Here is a 17,163-nt window from a genome sequence, read left to right as displayed (position 1 = left end):
AGCAGTCAGCTATAGGAGCTCACCGCTGTGTGGGAGGAAACATCAGAAAATGCAGAGAAGTCGAACGCAAGCGATCATGTAAAAAAAAAGATGAAACCGTTTAAAAGGTAGCAGCATGACACAGATTTGTCCACATCCTGCTGTTTTGTGCACATTTACTGAGACGTGTGCACGCACATGCATGCTACAGAAACACATGCAGCTCAGATAGAACTATATTTATTCAGATCACTTGGAAAATAAATGTAAATGTCACACCAGCGCACACAAAAAACTCTTGTGTTTACTGTCATACAACCAACAGTTTTGTGTAAGCTGTCAAGGTAAGAATGCAATTAGAACAGACACAAAAGTCTCACACAACAGAGGAGGAATATTATTTTGAAACTCATGCACGTGTCCATTCCAGTGTGTGTCATTCAACATCAGCTATTCCATATAAAGCCAAAACATCTACAGTATTATAATAGAGACTGTAATAATGCTTTGTCATGCTTTACTATACATGGTATTGACTAAATTGTGCTTTTATATCTTACAGTTGTGAATGTTTATTGCAGTTTCTCATTATTGCAACTTTAAATAATATTTATCTTCATATTGTATCATAAAACCTTATATCATATTCATCTTAACTTAATCTCACAATGATATTTTCTTTGTTTCAGGTGAAGCAGACTCACCAAAGTTGGTTGAGTGTTTTACACATTTCAGATTCCACCTGGCTCAAGTTCAGACTGGAGATCACTTCTTTAAAAAAAACAACAGTTTCTGTATACAATACCAAAAATGTGGGGCCAGTTCAAAATAGATTTTCTCTAAGAAATAAATACTTTCATTCAACAAGGATGCCTTAAACTGCATCAAAAGTAGTTACTGTTTACAAATATTACAAAAAATGTCAAATTTCAAATAAATGCTGAATTTTTCTACTCATCGAAGAATCCTGAGAAAATATGTATCAGGGTTTCCACAAAAAGTTTAATGTTAATAAAGATAGAAAACAGTTTTTCTAAATTCTAATAATATTACTATTTTACTGTATCTTTGGTTACCATAAGAAACTTCTATTAAAAACTTAAAAAAAATCCAACTCCAAACCTTTGAACAACAGATTTTCGGCGATGAAACGTGTTCAGAAAAAAAGAAGTTGTTCCCACAATATTAAAAGTGACATTCAGCTTTTAAAGCTGAGCCGAAAAAGAATTAAAAGGGCTCACATGATTGCTGGGGTTAAAGACACTGCCAGGGAACTCCAAATTTTCCGGACAGGGTTTGTGGTTTGGACGCAGCAGTGCTTCCAACATTCGGAGTTTAGATTTCTGAATTAGTTAAGCTGTAAAAAAAAATGTGATTAAATGCAGCACAGTAACATTTTGTGAGGCATGGGCACACTTGGAAAGTCTGAAAAAATACTGTTCACATAAGAAATTAAAATGCAGGCAGTCATTGACATTCAACAGGCTTTTTAGAATGAGTCAGTGTGATTAAGAAATACTTCTTAAGCTAAACAACTCTAAATTCTGTGCACACACAATGGCAAAATCCTTAAAAATCCTCCTGGATTTGTGTCCCAACTCACACAGAAGTATTTGTATTTGAGTGTGTGTGCTGTGTGCATAATACAACTCCCCGCACAGCGGACGGATTTCCGCATCTCTGTCAGGAATTTCCTAGATTTCCTGTGCAGACTCTGACAGGGAGCTAAGCAGTGCTCCCATGCTCTGCGCCTGCTCCTAAGGGTCTCGACTGAAATCGAGGGAGTATAATGTTCCTTCAGCTTAAAACCTCATTTGTAAAGGCATCCAACCAGACGGCAGAGTTGAAAGGTAACGGCTCCACATAAACGGGGCCACATATGAAAAAAATCATCAGGGGTTTCCCCAAAGAGAAATAAACTTTAAGAATATAACAGTTGTCTGTATTTAAATAGAGTCGTAAAACACTCTAAATGTGACTTTGAGTGTGTGTTTTTGCCTCTCGGACATCTGGGCCCATATTCATAAAGATTGTAAGAATCCTCTCAGAAATCTCTTAATTTAGCTTAAAAAACTTTTACGTAGGTCTCTTAGCTTAAGAGCGATTCGGGACCGATCTGGAAGCAACTCTGAGTAAGGAAAAGACAAAAACTTTCATCTTATTGAGGAGCTATGTATGACACAATCTTTTGAAGACTGTGATTGGTTGGTTGTCCAAGAAGGAAAAATAGAGTGATTTTAAGTATAGGGTCTGTTCTAATTCTCACTTTGAATTTACATGCGAAATTTTTCCTATTTGACCGTTCTCTCTCTCACACACACACACACACCCACACACCCACACACACACATTATATGTGTGTATATAAATCCTTTTTTTATTTACCATGCTTTTAATTTCCTATAAGGTATTTGATTGGGTTAGAATGATAAAAAATGGTTCCACTCTTTCCAGTTACAATGATTGCTGTCTATTTAAGTGGCAGTTTGAATGTTGGTGTTAATGTATCAAACATGGAATCAAAACAAAGAAGGGCGAGAAAGCCCAACTGGACAGAGGAACAGTGTTTACTATTAGCCCAGTTAGTGGATGAACACAAGGCCATTCCTTCCGGGCCGGGTGAAGCAGACATGGGAGCGTATAGCACAAACTATTAACGGTTCATTCCCCCTGCTTGTGCGCACCTATAAGCCTGCTATACTCATAAATGCAGTTTTTTGAGCCTGCAAGGTGGGAATGTCCAGTGGAAACGAAATGAACAGCGACACAATAAGATGTTCTGAAGTGCTGTAATTGTTTGTGTGATCACTCTGCTTACAGAAGGTTGTGACAGACCCAAATCATCACTATTGCATTGTTGCATTTTCCCAGTTGCCAAATATCGTAATGTAGTGATTACTTTAATTTCTGGTGCTATGGCATTTCTGCGCTGTGTCGGAGATGTGAGCACGTCTCTAATAAGATCAGTCACAAACATGATCCCTGCACGATCTAATCTATAGCGTCTTATTAACTCACTGTCATCCATTGTCTGCAACACATTTTTTCTGCCTCTTCGTCTTTCTACCATTTTCTCCTCTGCTAAAGAAACTCTTAAGCCTCTTAAAAGTCCTTGTCCGTGCTCCTAACAAATTTGACCTTAAGACCTCTTTTAAGGGTTAAGATGCTTTCTGAATTACTTTTTTCTTTACTAGGATTTTTCTTTAATTTTAAGAGTAAACACACAGACTTTTAAAGAGACTCAAAAGTTTTTTTTCAGGATGCAAATGGTACATTACACATCAAGTGATAACCCAAAAGTGGAACAGTTGTTTATCTTAAAAGAATTAACATTAAACACTGAAAGTTATTTATTATTTATTTATTTATTTATTTATTTACATATGGTACAAGCCAAAATATTCTAAATTATTTTCCAATTTTAAACACAGTCTTTGATTTCAACAATATATTGCAAATGTTTTTTCTTCCTGTTTAAAAATTCAGAAGTGTTATTTTTTCAAAAGCTTCATTTTTAAACAAATCTTCACCAAGTGACCACAAAACAAGTCATAAGGGTCTATTTTTTATATGTTTTCCATTGATGTATGGTTTATTAGGACAATATTTGGCTGAGATTCAACTATTTGAAAATCTGGAATCTGAGGTTGCAGAAACATCTAAATATTGAGAGAATCATCTTTAAAGTTGTCCAAATGAATTCTTAGCAATGCATATTGCTAATCAAAAAATAAGTTTTGATATATTTACGGTAGGAAATTTACAGAATATCTTCATGGAACATGACCCATACACTGTGGTTTTGTGCTCCAGGGTCACAGAGAGACCTTAAGCATGTGTCGAAACTGTGTATTTCTCACAAATGCATATAATTGTCTTTTTTATATCAATTATAATTGTAATGCAGATGTGTGTGGTGTGTGGGCTTCACCGGCCTATAATTACGTCAGTCGCGCTGATATGCATTGCGGATGCAGCATTTTGAGAGTGTGTGTGTGTGTGGAAAAAACCAAGATATGAATTTCTCTGAAAGCTAACAAACTGACAAACCACTTAAATGACACATTCATATTGGCTTTTTTCTCTGAATGACTATGAGAAAAAAAGAAAGAAAGAAAGAAAGATAGCTTATGCTTCAGAGTGTTGATAGGTCAAATCAAGATGTGACATTTTGCAAATCAGCGAAACTACCTGAAGAGACAGATTAAAACAGGAGAAAAACAGGAAGAGAAACCCATAGCATCACACACTGACCTAAATATAAAGCGGTGACCCACCCCATATGAAACAGCTGTTCTAAAAGACTGATATGACTTTATCCCACTTGAGTTTTAAGAAGAATTTTATGTACTTTATTATTAGTGAAACATTACTGAGTGCCCCTTTAAAGTGTATTATGATCTTCAGCTATATAAATATATATATTTAAAAAATGGTGATAGCGAGTTGTGACTGTGACGCGGTGTGCCAGTTGTGTCCTCTGAGAACCCCAGACAAACACATATCTGTACACAGCACGCAATGAGACATTTCCTGTTATGTGGTTTTCTTGTCACAGAAACACAGAGTGACATCTGAGGGGACAGATCTTCTGGCTATTTAAGCCACAGCATATGAGCAAGCATCATCACAAAGTGATGCAGGTAACCACGTTCATGTGGATAGTCAGCTTGAGAGCATAACGGTGAGTATGGTGTTTTAAAGTTACACACACACACACACACAAAAAATCCATTGAAAAATGGAAAGTGTATTGGTAATTCAGTCACTACATTTTCTGCTAAGTTTATAGTCATTGCAGTTAAGCCTGAAACACAATGCAATACGTAATTCAAAATACATGTAATAGACCTGTGAAAACTTGCAACTAGTGTGCCACTGTAAAAATAATTTACTTTTTGAAGCTGTAAAGAAAACAAAGATTACTGGAGGTTATTTAACAAGTATTTCTATGTTAAGTCTTTCTACAGTATATCAACATTTCATGCTGAATTCAGTTTGTCACTTGCTGTTTCTTTCTAAATGTTTTTTAACTTTGCTCTCAGTTTCTGAATAAAAATAGTAAAAATATCAATTTAATTTTAATTATTGAAATTAAATCTAAAAATGTCTGTTTAACTGATGTGTGCAGTATTAAACTAAAATCACAGATAAAAGAAACAAAACAAAACTAAGTTTGGTGCGAAACAGCTGCAGTTAATAAACAAACTTTTGCATTCGTACCGGCACGTTATTTTAATGCCTGCAAACTAAGAGTTTTCTAGCCAAACAATCCAGCATCCGTCAATTAAGCAAATTCTGGACAGCGATTCAGCGTGAATTCAGGTCATGGATATTTTGGGTCAGATACTGTATTTCGTGGATTCACTGGAAGCACTGAAATTCTACCCTTTTCTGAAAAACCATCCTTTCTCCTGAGGTATTAAGAAGCTCATGTGACAGGTGTGTCTGCCTAACACACACAGTTATGTCTCTATGGAGTCTCATACTTACAGTAGCTCATGCCGTTACTTTTCCGTGAAACATGAGTAATTCTCACAACTGTAATCTCACAATTGCTGGAGAGATTGTTTATAGTAACACACCCATTTCAAGGCAGCATGACATCAAAACATAATTAAAACTTATTTATCTAATAAAGAGTGATTTCCTCTTTGAGTAATTCTCAGAAATAAAAAGATCAGTGCTACCTTCAGGAAGACCAAAAGTGTTGTCCACTCCTTAGGCTTGGCATGCAAGGAATAGCTTTCAAATATGGAAATCACATTGCTGGGACATTCCTGATTGAGGCAATACTTTTGCATATAAGGCTGACTTACATAAGCTACAGTATGCTTCTTATCATTGTTGTGGGAACACATCTCAACATGGCAAAGCACAGAAAAAGCAGATGTTATTATGCAATTATTGTCAATGAAGGAGAAGAGGTCATATCCTCTAAACTCTTTAGTCAGGAATTTGTCCAGAGCTTGGGGGCCATGCGACACAGCACATCCTACTTTAGCAAAAAGATGCTATAAACTGCTGTCAGCCAGCATATGGGATCTGATTGCTTGGGAGGCACGCATATCCATTCGGAAAAAAAATCCAGGAGGAGATACTAAATAGAATGTGTTGTATTTCTGCTCACTTTCTGGTGTTTTCGTTCTTGAGCAGGGCGTTGGCCTGTTGTTCACTGACGATGGTGGCTTTGACCTGCGGTGGGTTCATGTGCACGTTCAGTTTGCCACCTACAAGCAAACGAACTGTCGCCGCAAATTTAGTTTGTGTTTTAAGCACCTGAGGAGGCTGCTTTTCGATGATGAAGGTACTGCAGACAAAACACACACAGACACATGTATTTACTGTACATCCATATCCATAAAACATACTGTATATCAAAATAAAAAAACACATGTGCACAACCGAACCAAGTGTGGGGTCAGTTTTTCTTTTAAAGAAATCAATACCTTAATGCATTAAAAAAAATACATTAAAGGTTACGTTTTTAATGTTTTTTTGAAGCTTTGATTGTGTTTACAGTGTGCAATTTAACATGTGTTCATGTTTCGCGTGTAAAAAAACACAGTATTTTACACACAATTCACTTATCTGTATACCGCTGTTTTCACTGTCATTAAAATGGGCTGATGACTTCCTTGTTCTATGAAGTCCCTCCTTCAGAAATACGTTACGAATTCTGATTGCGCCAGCGGTTCCTGTGTTGTGAATCGACAGCAGCTTAGCTCCATCTTTCAGGAATAATCTTTGTGCGAATCCGGCATTAAACTGATTGAGATTGAGGAAGCTGTCCTCAGCAAAATGTGCTGCACATAGTTTTACATGTAGATTATAATTTTCAGGAACCGAGTTAAACATAAATTGTAACCATTGATCTCTAAGTACAGTGTCCCTGGGAAGCCCAAACAAAGATGATTGGACTCCGAGATGAAATGGCGACAAACGCACTCTTCAAACGCAACTCTTCTTCCTTCTCCGTGCAAGCGCAGCAAGACCACGCCCCCTTTTTTGTGTATTCCTGTGGGTGGAGGTTAGTCAAAAAACTGTTTTAGTGACGTCATTACTGCAGGAACTAGATGAATTTTGTCCAAACGAGTCGTTCGTTGTAGGCATTTTTTTAAATAAAATATCTCGCTTGGCATTGAACTTTGAGCTTTAGAATTTTACAGATATTATTTATACTCTAACAACAACATTACACACTAACTAAAGTTTAAAACATGGGATCACGGAGAACGGGACCTTTAAACTGATCAAAAGTGACATTACCCAAAGACATTTAACTCTACTGTTTTTATCATTGATAAAGTTTCTTGGACACTAAATCGTCATATTAGAATGATTTCTGAAGGATCATGTGACACTGAAGACCAATGATCCTGAAAATTCAGCTTTGCATCACAGTGTCTCTAAAGACATTCATAAAACATATAGACCGGCCCTTCTCCATATGCACATATGAATCACAGTGCATTAAAACATGGTGATGATTTTAATGCTGTTTTTATTGGTCGCCTTACATTTTGTGATCTCAGTCCTCCTTAATGCAATCACATGGCATCATATTGATCTTCTTATCCAACCATTTGTGCCACAGACATGAGTGATACTAATTCATAGGGCTTATTGAGGATACCACCTACTGTAGTCACCATTGCAACGGCCTTACAACCACTCAAAACACTATATTGATCAGCTAAACTAAACTTAGTTTTGTGTGGGGTTTTTTCAAACACTAGGTACATGTCAGAGAGTTAAAGTTTAACATTTAAAAAATGGCAAGGATGAAAGCTTTTGTCTTCGTGTTAAAGTTTTATTAGCCTCTGTGTTAGTCACCGGGGGGGGCTAGAAATACTAGTGAATGCCCTTAATGTTGACACATAAGGAAAAGCCGCAAACTCCGTTTTGGAGGCAAGACTAATATTTAGGGAAACCAAACACTCGATCACAAAACTGACTATCATCCATACTACATTAATGCCAGTAGTCACAAAGAGAAAATAAACAAATAAGAAAGCCTGAAACAGGGTAGCGACTGTGTGGAGTCTCTTTCCACCGATCTGTCCCCCAGCAGGAGTGGAGCGTTTAAGGGAAAGAGAGGAATGGAAAATCACTCACCCTGTAGAGCACATTTGCATTTAAGACATGATGGATCTGGAAAATTTACAATAAGAGTGATTCCCATAATCTCCCATCTCATCTGAAATTAGACTCAATTTCTTTTAATCTCCTCTACTCTATTCATACAATAACCACAAGTGTATGAATGTAGATGTAGACATTTGTAGATATTTGAGTATGTAGCACTGGGATTTCCCATTATTTGTCTTGTAACACACAATGGGAAACAAAAAACACTGAAGTCTTTGCAACTGGGACAAGTCAGCCTAAGGTTATACTATTGTCTATCAGTAATTTAATCTTATGTGTGGGTTTCTCTGACATGCACTGCCACATTAAAACACAATGATCTACAATATACCTCTTTAGAAAGCGGATTAAAGAGGAAATAGATTTGTTAAATGTAGATTTAATTCCATATATTCTTTCACTTCTCTGCTCTAAAAGTATAAGACCTGACATTTTGTGGTCCATACAGAATGTGGTCAAGTGACATTACACAACAATGAATGCATTTTAAAAATAGCTGTCTTGTATAACACCTGCACAACAGGACAACACATTAGAAATGAAGTAGTTGCCCATATTTGGCATCCAAGTATTTTTCCACTGTTCTTCTGTGAAGCTGGTCTACCATGGAAATGAAAACAGAAATAATTCCTGCCATACCTGTCATTATGTGAAAACTTGAGAAACATAATATACAATAGGTTTCTCAGGACTGGCGTGATGTCATTTTGTCTAAGGGATTCTTATGACAAGTAGAAATATTTAAGATAATTCCGCAAGTAATTCCATTTAGTACTTTAAGTTTTGACATATTTTAGCAAGTTAGATAACTACACTATAAACAATGCTGGGTTAAAATCCAACCCAGCACTGGGTGAAATATGGACAAACCCAGCTACTGGGTTGTTTTGTCCCAGCGGTTAGGTGAAACATGGACAAACCCAGCTACTGGGTTGAACCGCTGGGTCAAAACAACCCAGTAGCTGGATTTGTCCATATTTCACCTAACCGCTGGGTCAAAACAACCCAGTAGCTGGATTTGTCCATATTTCACCTAACCGCTGGGTCAAAACAACCCAGTAGCTGGGTTTGTCCATGTTTCACCTAACCGCTGGGTCAAAACAACCCAGTAGCTGGATTTGTCCATATTTTACACAGCGCTGGGTTGGATTTAACTCAGCATTTTTTTAGAGACTGTCCAAAATAATTGTTTTACTGTAAAAAGAAATAGGAGAATGAAATTCAAAACAAAAAGGGGAAGTGAGAGAAAGAAAGGTACCACGGTTCAGTGATTTAACGGCTGAGCAGTTTGGTTCTATAAGTAACAGAAAAAATAGACCATATTAAATACTATCTGCTTTAGATTAGGTGAGCGATACATACAGGCTAAATGTTTTGTATATACTCTCATATAGTTGTGGCAAAAACTGAAAACAAACACACAGAACACTATGTCTTTGCATTGACTTGGTTTATGTACTTGAGCTTTCACTCAAACTGTTACATTGTTAAATAATTTGTCATTGAAAGGATGTATAAAATTAGAACAAATAAGCTAAAAAGGAAAAAGTAGCATTTCATTAAATGTTTCCAGACATTTGAACCCCACCTTATATTGGTTGTTCATTTGTGTTAAGTAACCTAATAATAAAGCAAATGTCAAACCTGCTATGAATAGTGACATAACTATCAAAGTCGAAAAACAGAAAACTCCTCCACTGAGAAATATCCGAGAAATCACATGACTGACATACCAAGAATGATTTTAGCCAGGTCTGGCATGAGGCCTTTTGCCAATCCTGTAAGACCACATATTGTCGCTCATGTCAAGATGTCTGGGAATGACTCAGCTTTTCTTCTTAGCATTAAGTTATTGTGTCTCTGTTTCTTTTGTTCTGGCTTTAGCCTCTTTCCTTTAAAGGAGTGCTTATGATCTGTAGAATAACTCTCTCTTAATAGAGAGGATAAATTATGTTCAGATTAGATTCGGTTTAGAATTCAGACTAAACTCGTGTTCAGACACAGGGACACAATAAAGATTGGACTCACACAAATCAGCGACAGGAGATCAGTTTTTTGTTTGTTTGGTTGTTTGTTTTTTGCTTTTGGCCACATAAAATCATTCTATGCGTTTAGATCACCCCAAGTGGACAAATCTGGTGGTGCTACCACAGTACTACTGTGAAATAACATCAAATGTTCGTAAAGATAATGTAGTTCTACATATAAAAATATACTCTTTGCCCGACATGTACAGAGACAAAAGACACATTCATGTTCACAAATGTAGTATTTGCACGCATGCGTCATTGCAGATGAATTTTGCTTTGCTGATGAATAAAAAAATAAAATCTAGAGAAAGTAAAAACGAGACAGAGCCATAGATTCTTCTCAGCCTCATGTTAATTCACACAAAACAACACTTAATGTACATTATGAACTAAAATCGTCCTTGAAAAAAAAACACAAAATAACTCAACAAGGACAAAAATAATACTTTTTTTTTTACTAAAATTGATTACAGTGCCATGGTAAAAGAATGATTATTCGTTGAACAGCTGAGAGTCATCAGTATTTACCTTCTTGTTTTGCATCTTTTTAAGTGTTTTATTTTTTATTTTTACTGTAATGTTTAATTAGGTCATTCATGTTCATGTTTTATAAGACAAGAACATTTTTTTTCTTCACTGTTGATGTTTCTTCATGAATGGTGATGCATAAACAGCCTGGAAGTTTATTGTCCTGGAGACACGGATACACAAACATAGACCAGTAAGTTGCAGCAGTTTGCTCTAGGAGAGAGGCAGGAAGTGGATGTTGTGTGGAGGCAAGGAAGGAAAATAAGGAGGTCTTTTTGGCTGCATGTGTGTACCGAAGGACAGTTCCCACAGCACACTTCTCAAGCTCCTTCCACACACACACATGTGCGCAGTGGATGTGCCGCATTCCAGAAAGTCTCAGGGGTACAAGGTCATGACTTTAATGGTAATGGATGACGTGGACACTTCTTCCCACAGACCAAACTCAACGAAAGAACGCACAAACACACACAAACATGCACAAAGCATGAAGTATGTCAATGAGATGGTGACTGGCGGGTCAAGTGGTTAACCAATGAGGAAACCTTTGACCTTGTACAGTGGGTCATAAATTCCTGGTCAGATTGTGTAAACACAAGCAAGGAACAAATAACAAATCTCAAAGAGTTAATTATTTCGGACTAGCCTGACCTAACCACAAAAGAGAACATTGTCTATGATTTCTGAGGACAGTTTTTTTTCATCTAATTACTGCGGTGAAATGAAGGAGGGAAAATGACATGATTCTGTCATTGTTTTCACAAACTTTTGCTGTTTTCCATAACTACTGTTCTAGCATAAAACTGTCAGAAGAGCTGAAAACCTACTTGGCACGGAGCAAGTGGATTTCACAACATTTTTAATTGCTTTGCTCAAAAGGACAGAGATAAAACAAAGCATAATTCACAGCTCGTGGATATCCCGTCCAAGAAATGAACCCACAACCTTTATATTACAAGGCCAGATCGCCAAGCACCACCTCTCTTTTTATGGATATACAATATATTTTTACACATTTTCGACACATGGAGTGGGATCCAAAAGTCTCAGACTGCATGGAAATTAAATGAAATTAAAATTAAATATAAACATGGAAAAAAACGGACAATTTTAGAATGAAAAAAAACAAAAACATGAAAGATACATACAGTACTAAAAAGAAAATCAATATTCTGAAAAAAATGTAGGACAATTTTTATTCATATCTATAACTATGAATATTCTTATCACCACATTTTATATACATGCAGCAGTCATTAAAGCAAAAAGGAGGAAAATCCAAATAATAATAATTTTTGATATTCGTACAAACTTTTCAACCTTTCACTTAAATTTTCATGCTAATAATTTCTTAAATAAGTTTTCAGTTGTTGTTATTTATTTAGATAAACAAAAGAAAAATTAATATTGTAAACAAATACGTTTTATATTTTATGGTTATTTATATACCTGTTTGTTTATTTATTTTCAGTTTTATTCTTATATGCACAATCACGCACACATGAAAACATTACCTGATCAGGACAGAATTCCTCTATCTCCTGTGGTCTCACCCTGATGACTTTACCAGAGAAAGCCACAGTTGCCCTGTGCTGACAAATGCTGGAAAACTGCAACACTGGAGTATTTCCAAGCATATATCCACACACACACAAGACTCTTCTGCTTTGTCAGCAGGTAATACTGTATACTCCTGTTAGCTGGGTTTGCTAAATTGAGGCCCTTGCTTCAGTGTATTACGGATGAATTTTTCAGCCTCTGGCCCAGATTTCTACTTTCAGTCCTTCCCATTTTTCCTAAACTCAGGAAATCAGCATTATATCACATCGACTCACTGTCTAATGCGGTACATAACCAGTATTGCTCTGTGTGTTAATGTAATGGCATGCAGTTCCAGGAATAAAAACAAAGACAGATATCTGCGTAACCTGATCGCTGTTGCATCTCTCATAGACTGCAGGTAAACTGATAAAAACACTGATAAATTAGGGCAAACAGCTGACAACCACAAAACTGAAAGCATACGCTTGTGTTTTGTTACACTATACTTAGTTTATGAATCAAATGTTTTCTGTTGGAAAGCATCTGGAGAGGCAGATTCAGATGGCACTGCTGATCAAACATATTTCTTTTAGCTAGTTATTACAATTTTATTTACACAGGCTGAAAGAGCATCGTGAAAGTAAGCTGCTTTCATTAATGTGACTCTATCGGATCATTGCTTCGAATTTCAGTTTAAATCAGATGTCAGTATGTGAACTGTACCATCCTGCTTCCCTGGACGAGTGGCTGTCACATGAGTGGAAACTTGATCAAATATGAATGTTAGTCTGCTTGATAAGATTCTATGTAAAAAATACATACACTACATGCCCTTATTTACTCCACATACACTCCCTTCAGAACTATAGATGTATCACTGCTTGACATCCCTGTGGTGATTTGGCCATTGTTTTGTACTGTAACCTGCAGCTGATTGCTGTCTGAAGACTTTTCTTATCTGAAGACTTTTCAAAACGCACCGTGGGATAGCTGCCAATCTGATCTCAGACACACCGAGAGAACACTGCAAAATGGCAGGAAATTACACTTTGAACAACTCCCAACAACAGCAGCAGCACAGAAGATGCATTCAAAACGCATTACATAAGGGGAAAGACTTCAACATAAGGTGCACATTTCTCATGGGCACAAGAAAAAGAGCAGGTTGTGATTAAAATAGAAATGCTAATAAGAGAGAGAGAGAGAGAAAAAAAAAGAGAGAGAGAGAAAGAGAGAGAGAGAAATCATATGTATAATGGCGAAAATTTAAAAGTGTTTCTTAAAGCATGGCAAAGTTTTTTAATATTCTCGTGTCTTTGTGACTCTGAACCTGCATGCTTTGAACTGATCATAGGCATAAACTCAAAAGTAAAGTGTTTTTGCCACCTAGTGGACATAATAGACAATGAGCTGAGAAAACTGGATTATATGATAATATTTGTCATATTAGATGTGTTCATATCCAAACTGACCCACGGTAAAGGACATGCAGTCAATATGAAGTGATATGGACTACTGCATGAGAGTGCCCTCTGTTTTCCGTTTCATTTCTGATAATAATCAGTTTGAATTCCTTGGAAATATAAGAGTATGGTTTCCTGAAATATGAGTATATGATGAGGGGTTAGAAAAAACCTCACCAAACATTTGCTGTGGTTATAGAAGTCTTTATTTCATTGTGCATTAATATGCAAAAGCCAAATGAAGTTAGTTTGATTGAGTGTGTTACAACATTAAGTCAACATTATGTGTATTAAGTAAGACAGGGGTTTTAAGAGTGATTTTTAAATCATGCATTACAATTAGTAATACAATTTTCTTATCTGTCCCGAGCACAGTGGGACAGCTGCCAATCTGATCTCAGACATACCGAGAGCATGCATTACAATTAGCAATAACTGTGATTAAAGTTGCCTTACAGTGGCATCCGTTCGATTATTTAAGCCACAGCACTATTGGTATGCTAGGTACATTTTCCGGCCCTTGTTGCCCTCATTCAGATTTTTGTCGATAAAGTTGACACCGGCTTTCTGGTACACGGTCCAGGCATCAGGGTTGATCAGCAGAACCATGTTTTTGATCTGCGACTCACATCCTTCGTACAGGTACCATGCGTAGACTTCGTTTCCCTTGGTTCCAGAGTTGAGATTAACGCTGAGCTTTTTGAAGTCTTCATTCTGAAGCCTTACATTTTCCTGGAAGTTGATGGAAACGTTTAGAGCAGTGAGAGCCTTGCTCTTATCAGTAGTGCGGCGATACCAGAGGAAGACTTGGTTTCCACCAGCGTCACGATTGGTGTCTTCATCCACACGAGTGAAGCCCAGATCAAACTTTTGCTTGTCAGAAGAGAAGTCAACAATTGCTGTGATCTCACAGATGTAGCTCGGCTTCTCTCTCTTCACCCACAGGTAGATGAACTTTCCTCCCACCTTACGGTTCAGATCACAGCCCAGTCTCTCCCAGCCATCGTTCAGGAGAGCAGGTTCTTCTTTGGCATCTTTGCTTACCTCGAGGTTCATAATGGGAATGTCAGATTCAGTGCTGCCGTAAAAGTACCAAAGAAAGATTTGATCTCCACCAGCTCCTGCGTTCAGATCCTTGTCTACCAGCTCATACCCAGCATCATCCAGACCAGCTTTCATTTCAGCATTGTATGAAAACTGGATCCTGGTCACAGGTTTCAAGCCACACTCTTTCTTATACCAAAGAAAGACCCGGGTTTTACCAGTTCCTTCATTGAGGTCAGAATTGATGAGCTGATAACCATTAGCTGCAAGTATTTCCTCCTCGTCCTTAGTGGTGGAGACATTGAGCTTTGTTATTAGATGGGTTGCCATTTTTTTACTTTCTTTGCAGAGGAATTAGGTTAACTTTCTGCAATAAATAAAAGGGAACTTTGGTTATTTATTGCTTGATTACACAATTAGAAACTATATAAATTCTTTATTCACTGTATTCTGCATAGTATTTCAAATCTTTATAAAAAATGTTTTAGTGGTAATGTCACAAGCACTTCAGTAAATAATAGAAGTAGAGAAATACGTACTCTTCACATACATATATATTTTGGCAAATTACATATATTTGCATATATCTTCTTCAAAGTATTTGAAGGTAGAAAAATATTACATGTAAAATATTTGTTGTAATGAAATTTACATTTATCTGAAGTATATAGTGCTTCATATTGCTTCAAAGCAACCTCACCTTATAAACAGGAAAATAACAAATAAACAGGTAACGCTACACAGTAAGGTCCCATTTGTTAACATAAGTAACTGCATTAGCAGCATGAACTAATCATGATTTATTCTCATTTAATGTTAGTTTAAAGTGCATTAATTAATGATTTAAATGTATAATATAATCTCTAAATTAATATAGACTAATATAAAATATTACTGTGGAAGTATCAGTCATTGTAAGTTCAGGTAAATTAATATACTTAATGTTAACAAATTAACCTTATTGTAAAGTTCTGCCAATTAATCAGTTACATTTAAGCTGTAACGCTGCTTTACAGTAGACAATAGTGTCAATTCAACTCAGTTTAATAACAGTGTCAATGCTGCCATGTTCATCAATTATGAAACCAATTCAATTCAACTCTAAAGCAGCTATACAGAAGGTAATAGAGAAATTATTCAGCTCAAGTCAGTTTAATGTTGATTCAGTTTAGATCAATACATTACCACCTTACCAGTAAATGCAGGAGCTGTCTTGCTTGTTGTAGAAGCTGTAGAGCTTTCATAGGACTCTCATATTTATATCATATAATCAGCTCCTCATCCTTGCTGTTATATCGTCATTAACCAACTTATTTCTCAACCTAGCACATGACTGACCTTTAACACTGAGATGTGGTTAAAGAAATGTCCAGGTTTTTTCTGAGTGTGGGAACTTGCATAGTCTTAAAAAGTCCAAACATGTTAGGTGTGAGAAGTTCTTTTTTGTGTGTGTGTAATTCGTTTCTTTTTCCAGGAAAGATGCAATTTTATGCCTGGTCTAGATTTGTTGTTTTTTGTTGCTTTCACCTTTATACAGTACTGATCTTGTTGAAATGTTTGGCAGTTTAAGAAAATAATGGGAACAAGGGAACATTCTTACTCATCCCTTTATCATACAGAATAAGTAGACTGAACCCTCCATCAATCATCTTTACATCAGCCAGATGTAAACACATACAGTATGTGTAACCACTAGGTTTTCCAAGGCCAGAAATTATTTTAAAGTAAAATATCTGTTCTAGTTGACTAGATTTTCCATGATGCACTGGCAATCCCATCTCTCCATTTATCCATATTTACCTCACAATAAAACCACACATATTTCATACAATGAAGTGAATATTTCTGTACTGTTTCTTTTTATCTCACTTTACACTCATCTAAAGGATTATTAGGAACACCCGTTCAATTTCTCATTAATGCAATTATCTAATCAACCAATCACCTGGCAGTTGCTTCAATGCATTTAGGTGTGTGGTCCTGGTCAAGACAATCTCCTGAACTCCAAACTGAATGTCAGAATGGGAAAGAAAGGTGATTTAAGCAATTTTGAGCGTGGCATGGTTGTTGGTGCCAGACGGGCCGGTCTGAGTATTTCACAATCTGCTCACTTACTGGGATTTTCACACACAACCATTTCTAGGGTTTACAAAGAATGGTGTGAAAAGGGAAAAACATCCAGTAAGTGGCCGTCCTGTGGGTGAAAATGCCTTGTTGATGCCAGAGGTCAGAGGAGAATGGGCCGACTGATTCAAGCTGATAGAAGAGCAACTTTGACTGAAATAACCACTCGTTACAACAGAGGTATGCAGCAAAGCATTTGTGAAGCCACAACACGCACAACCTTGAGGCGGATGGGCTACAACAGCAGAAGACCCCACCGGGTACCACTCCTCTCCACTACAAATAGGAAAAAGAGGCTACAA

The 17,163-nt window shown here is 36.7% G+C and overlaps 1 protein-coding gene and 1 long non-coding RNA gene across 2 annotated transcripts in view; one reads left to right on the top strand and one right to left on the bottom strand.

The window, feature by feature from the left end:
- Positions 1–893, top strand: part of LOC132116252 (uncharacterized) — a 5,852-nt gene extending 4,959 nt beyond the window's left edge. The window contains exons 2-3 of the long non-coding RNA XR_009425617.1: positions 1–107; positions 669–893. The exon at positions 1–107 is cut by the window's left edge and continues 11 nt beyond it. This is a non-coding gene — a long non-coding RNA (uncharacterized LOC132116252). The remainder of the gene's footprint in view (positions 108–668) is intronic.
- Positions 894–13,876: 12,983 nt separating this feature from the next.
- si:dkey-30j10.5 (uncharacterized) lies at positions 13,877–16,075 on the bottom strand. The gene is made up of 2 exons (XM_059524910.1): positions 15,931–16,075; positions 13,877–15,104 (listed from the first exon to the last, which is right to left on the bottom strand). The coding sequence occupies exon 2, from the start codon at positions 15,065–15,067 to the stop codon at positions 14,183–14,185; it is 885 nt and encodes a 294-aa protein (XP_059380893.1). The 5' UTR covers positions 15,068–15,104; positions 15,931–16,075; the 3' UTR covers positions 13,877–14,182.
- Positions 16,076–17,163: the final 1,088 nt, after the last annotated feature.

The sequence above is a fragment of the Carassius carassius genome, chromosome 1 (assembly GCF_963082965.1).
Source record: "Carassius carassius chromosome 1, fCarCar2.1, whole genome shotgun sequence".
Lineage (NCBI taxonomy): Eukaryota > Metazoa > Chordata > Actinopteri > Cypriniformes > Cyprinidae > Carassius > Carassius carassius.
The sequence above is the reverse complement of the archived record's forward strand: the minus strand, read 5'-3'. Positions and strand labels throughout refer to the sequence as shown.

Excerpts from the sequence above, each read along its gene's own strand:
- si:dkey-30j10.5 (XM_059524910.1), bottom strand. The coding sequence starts at position 15,067 with ATGGCAACCCATCTAATAACAAAGCTCAATGTCTCCACCACTAAGGAC.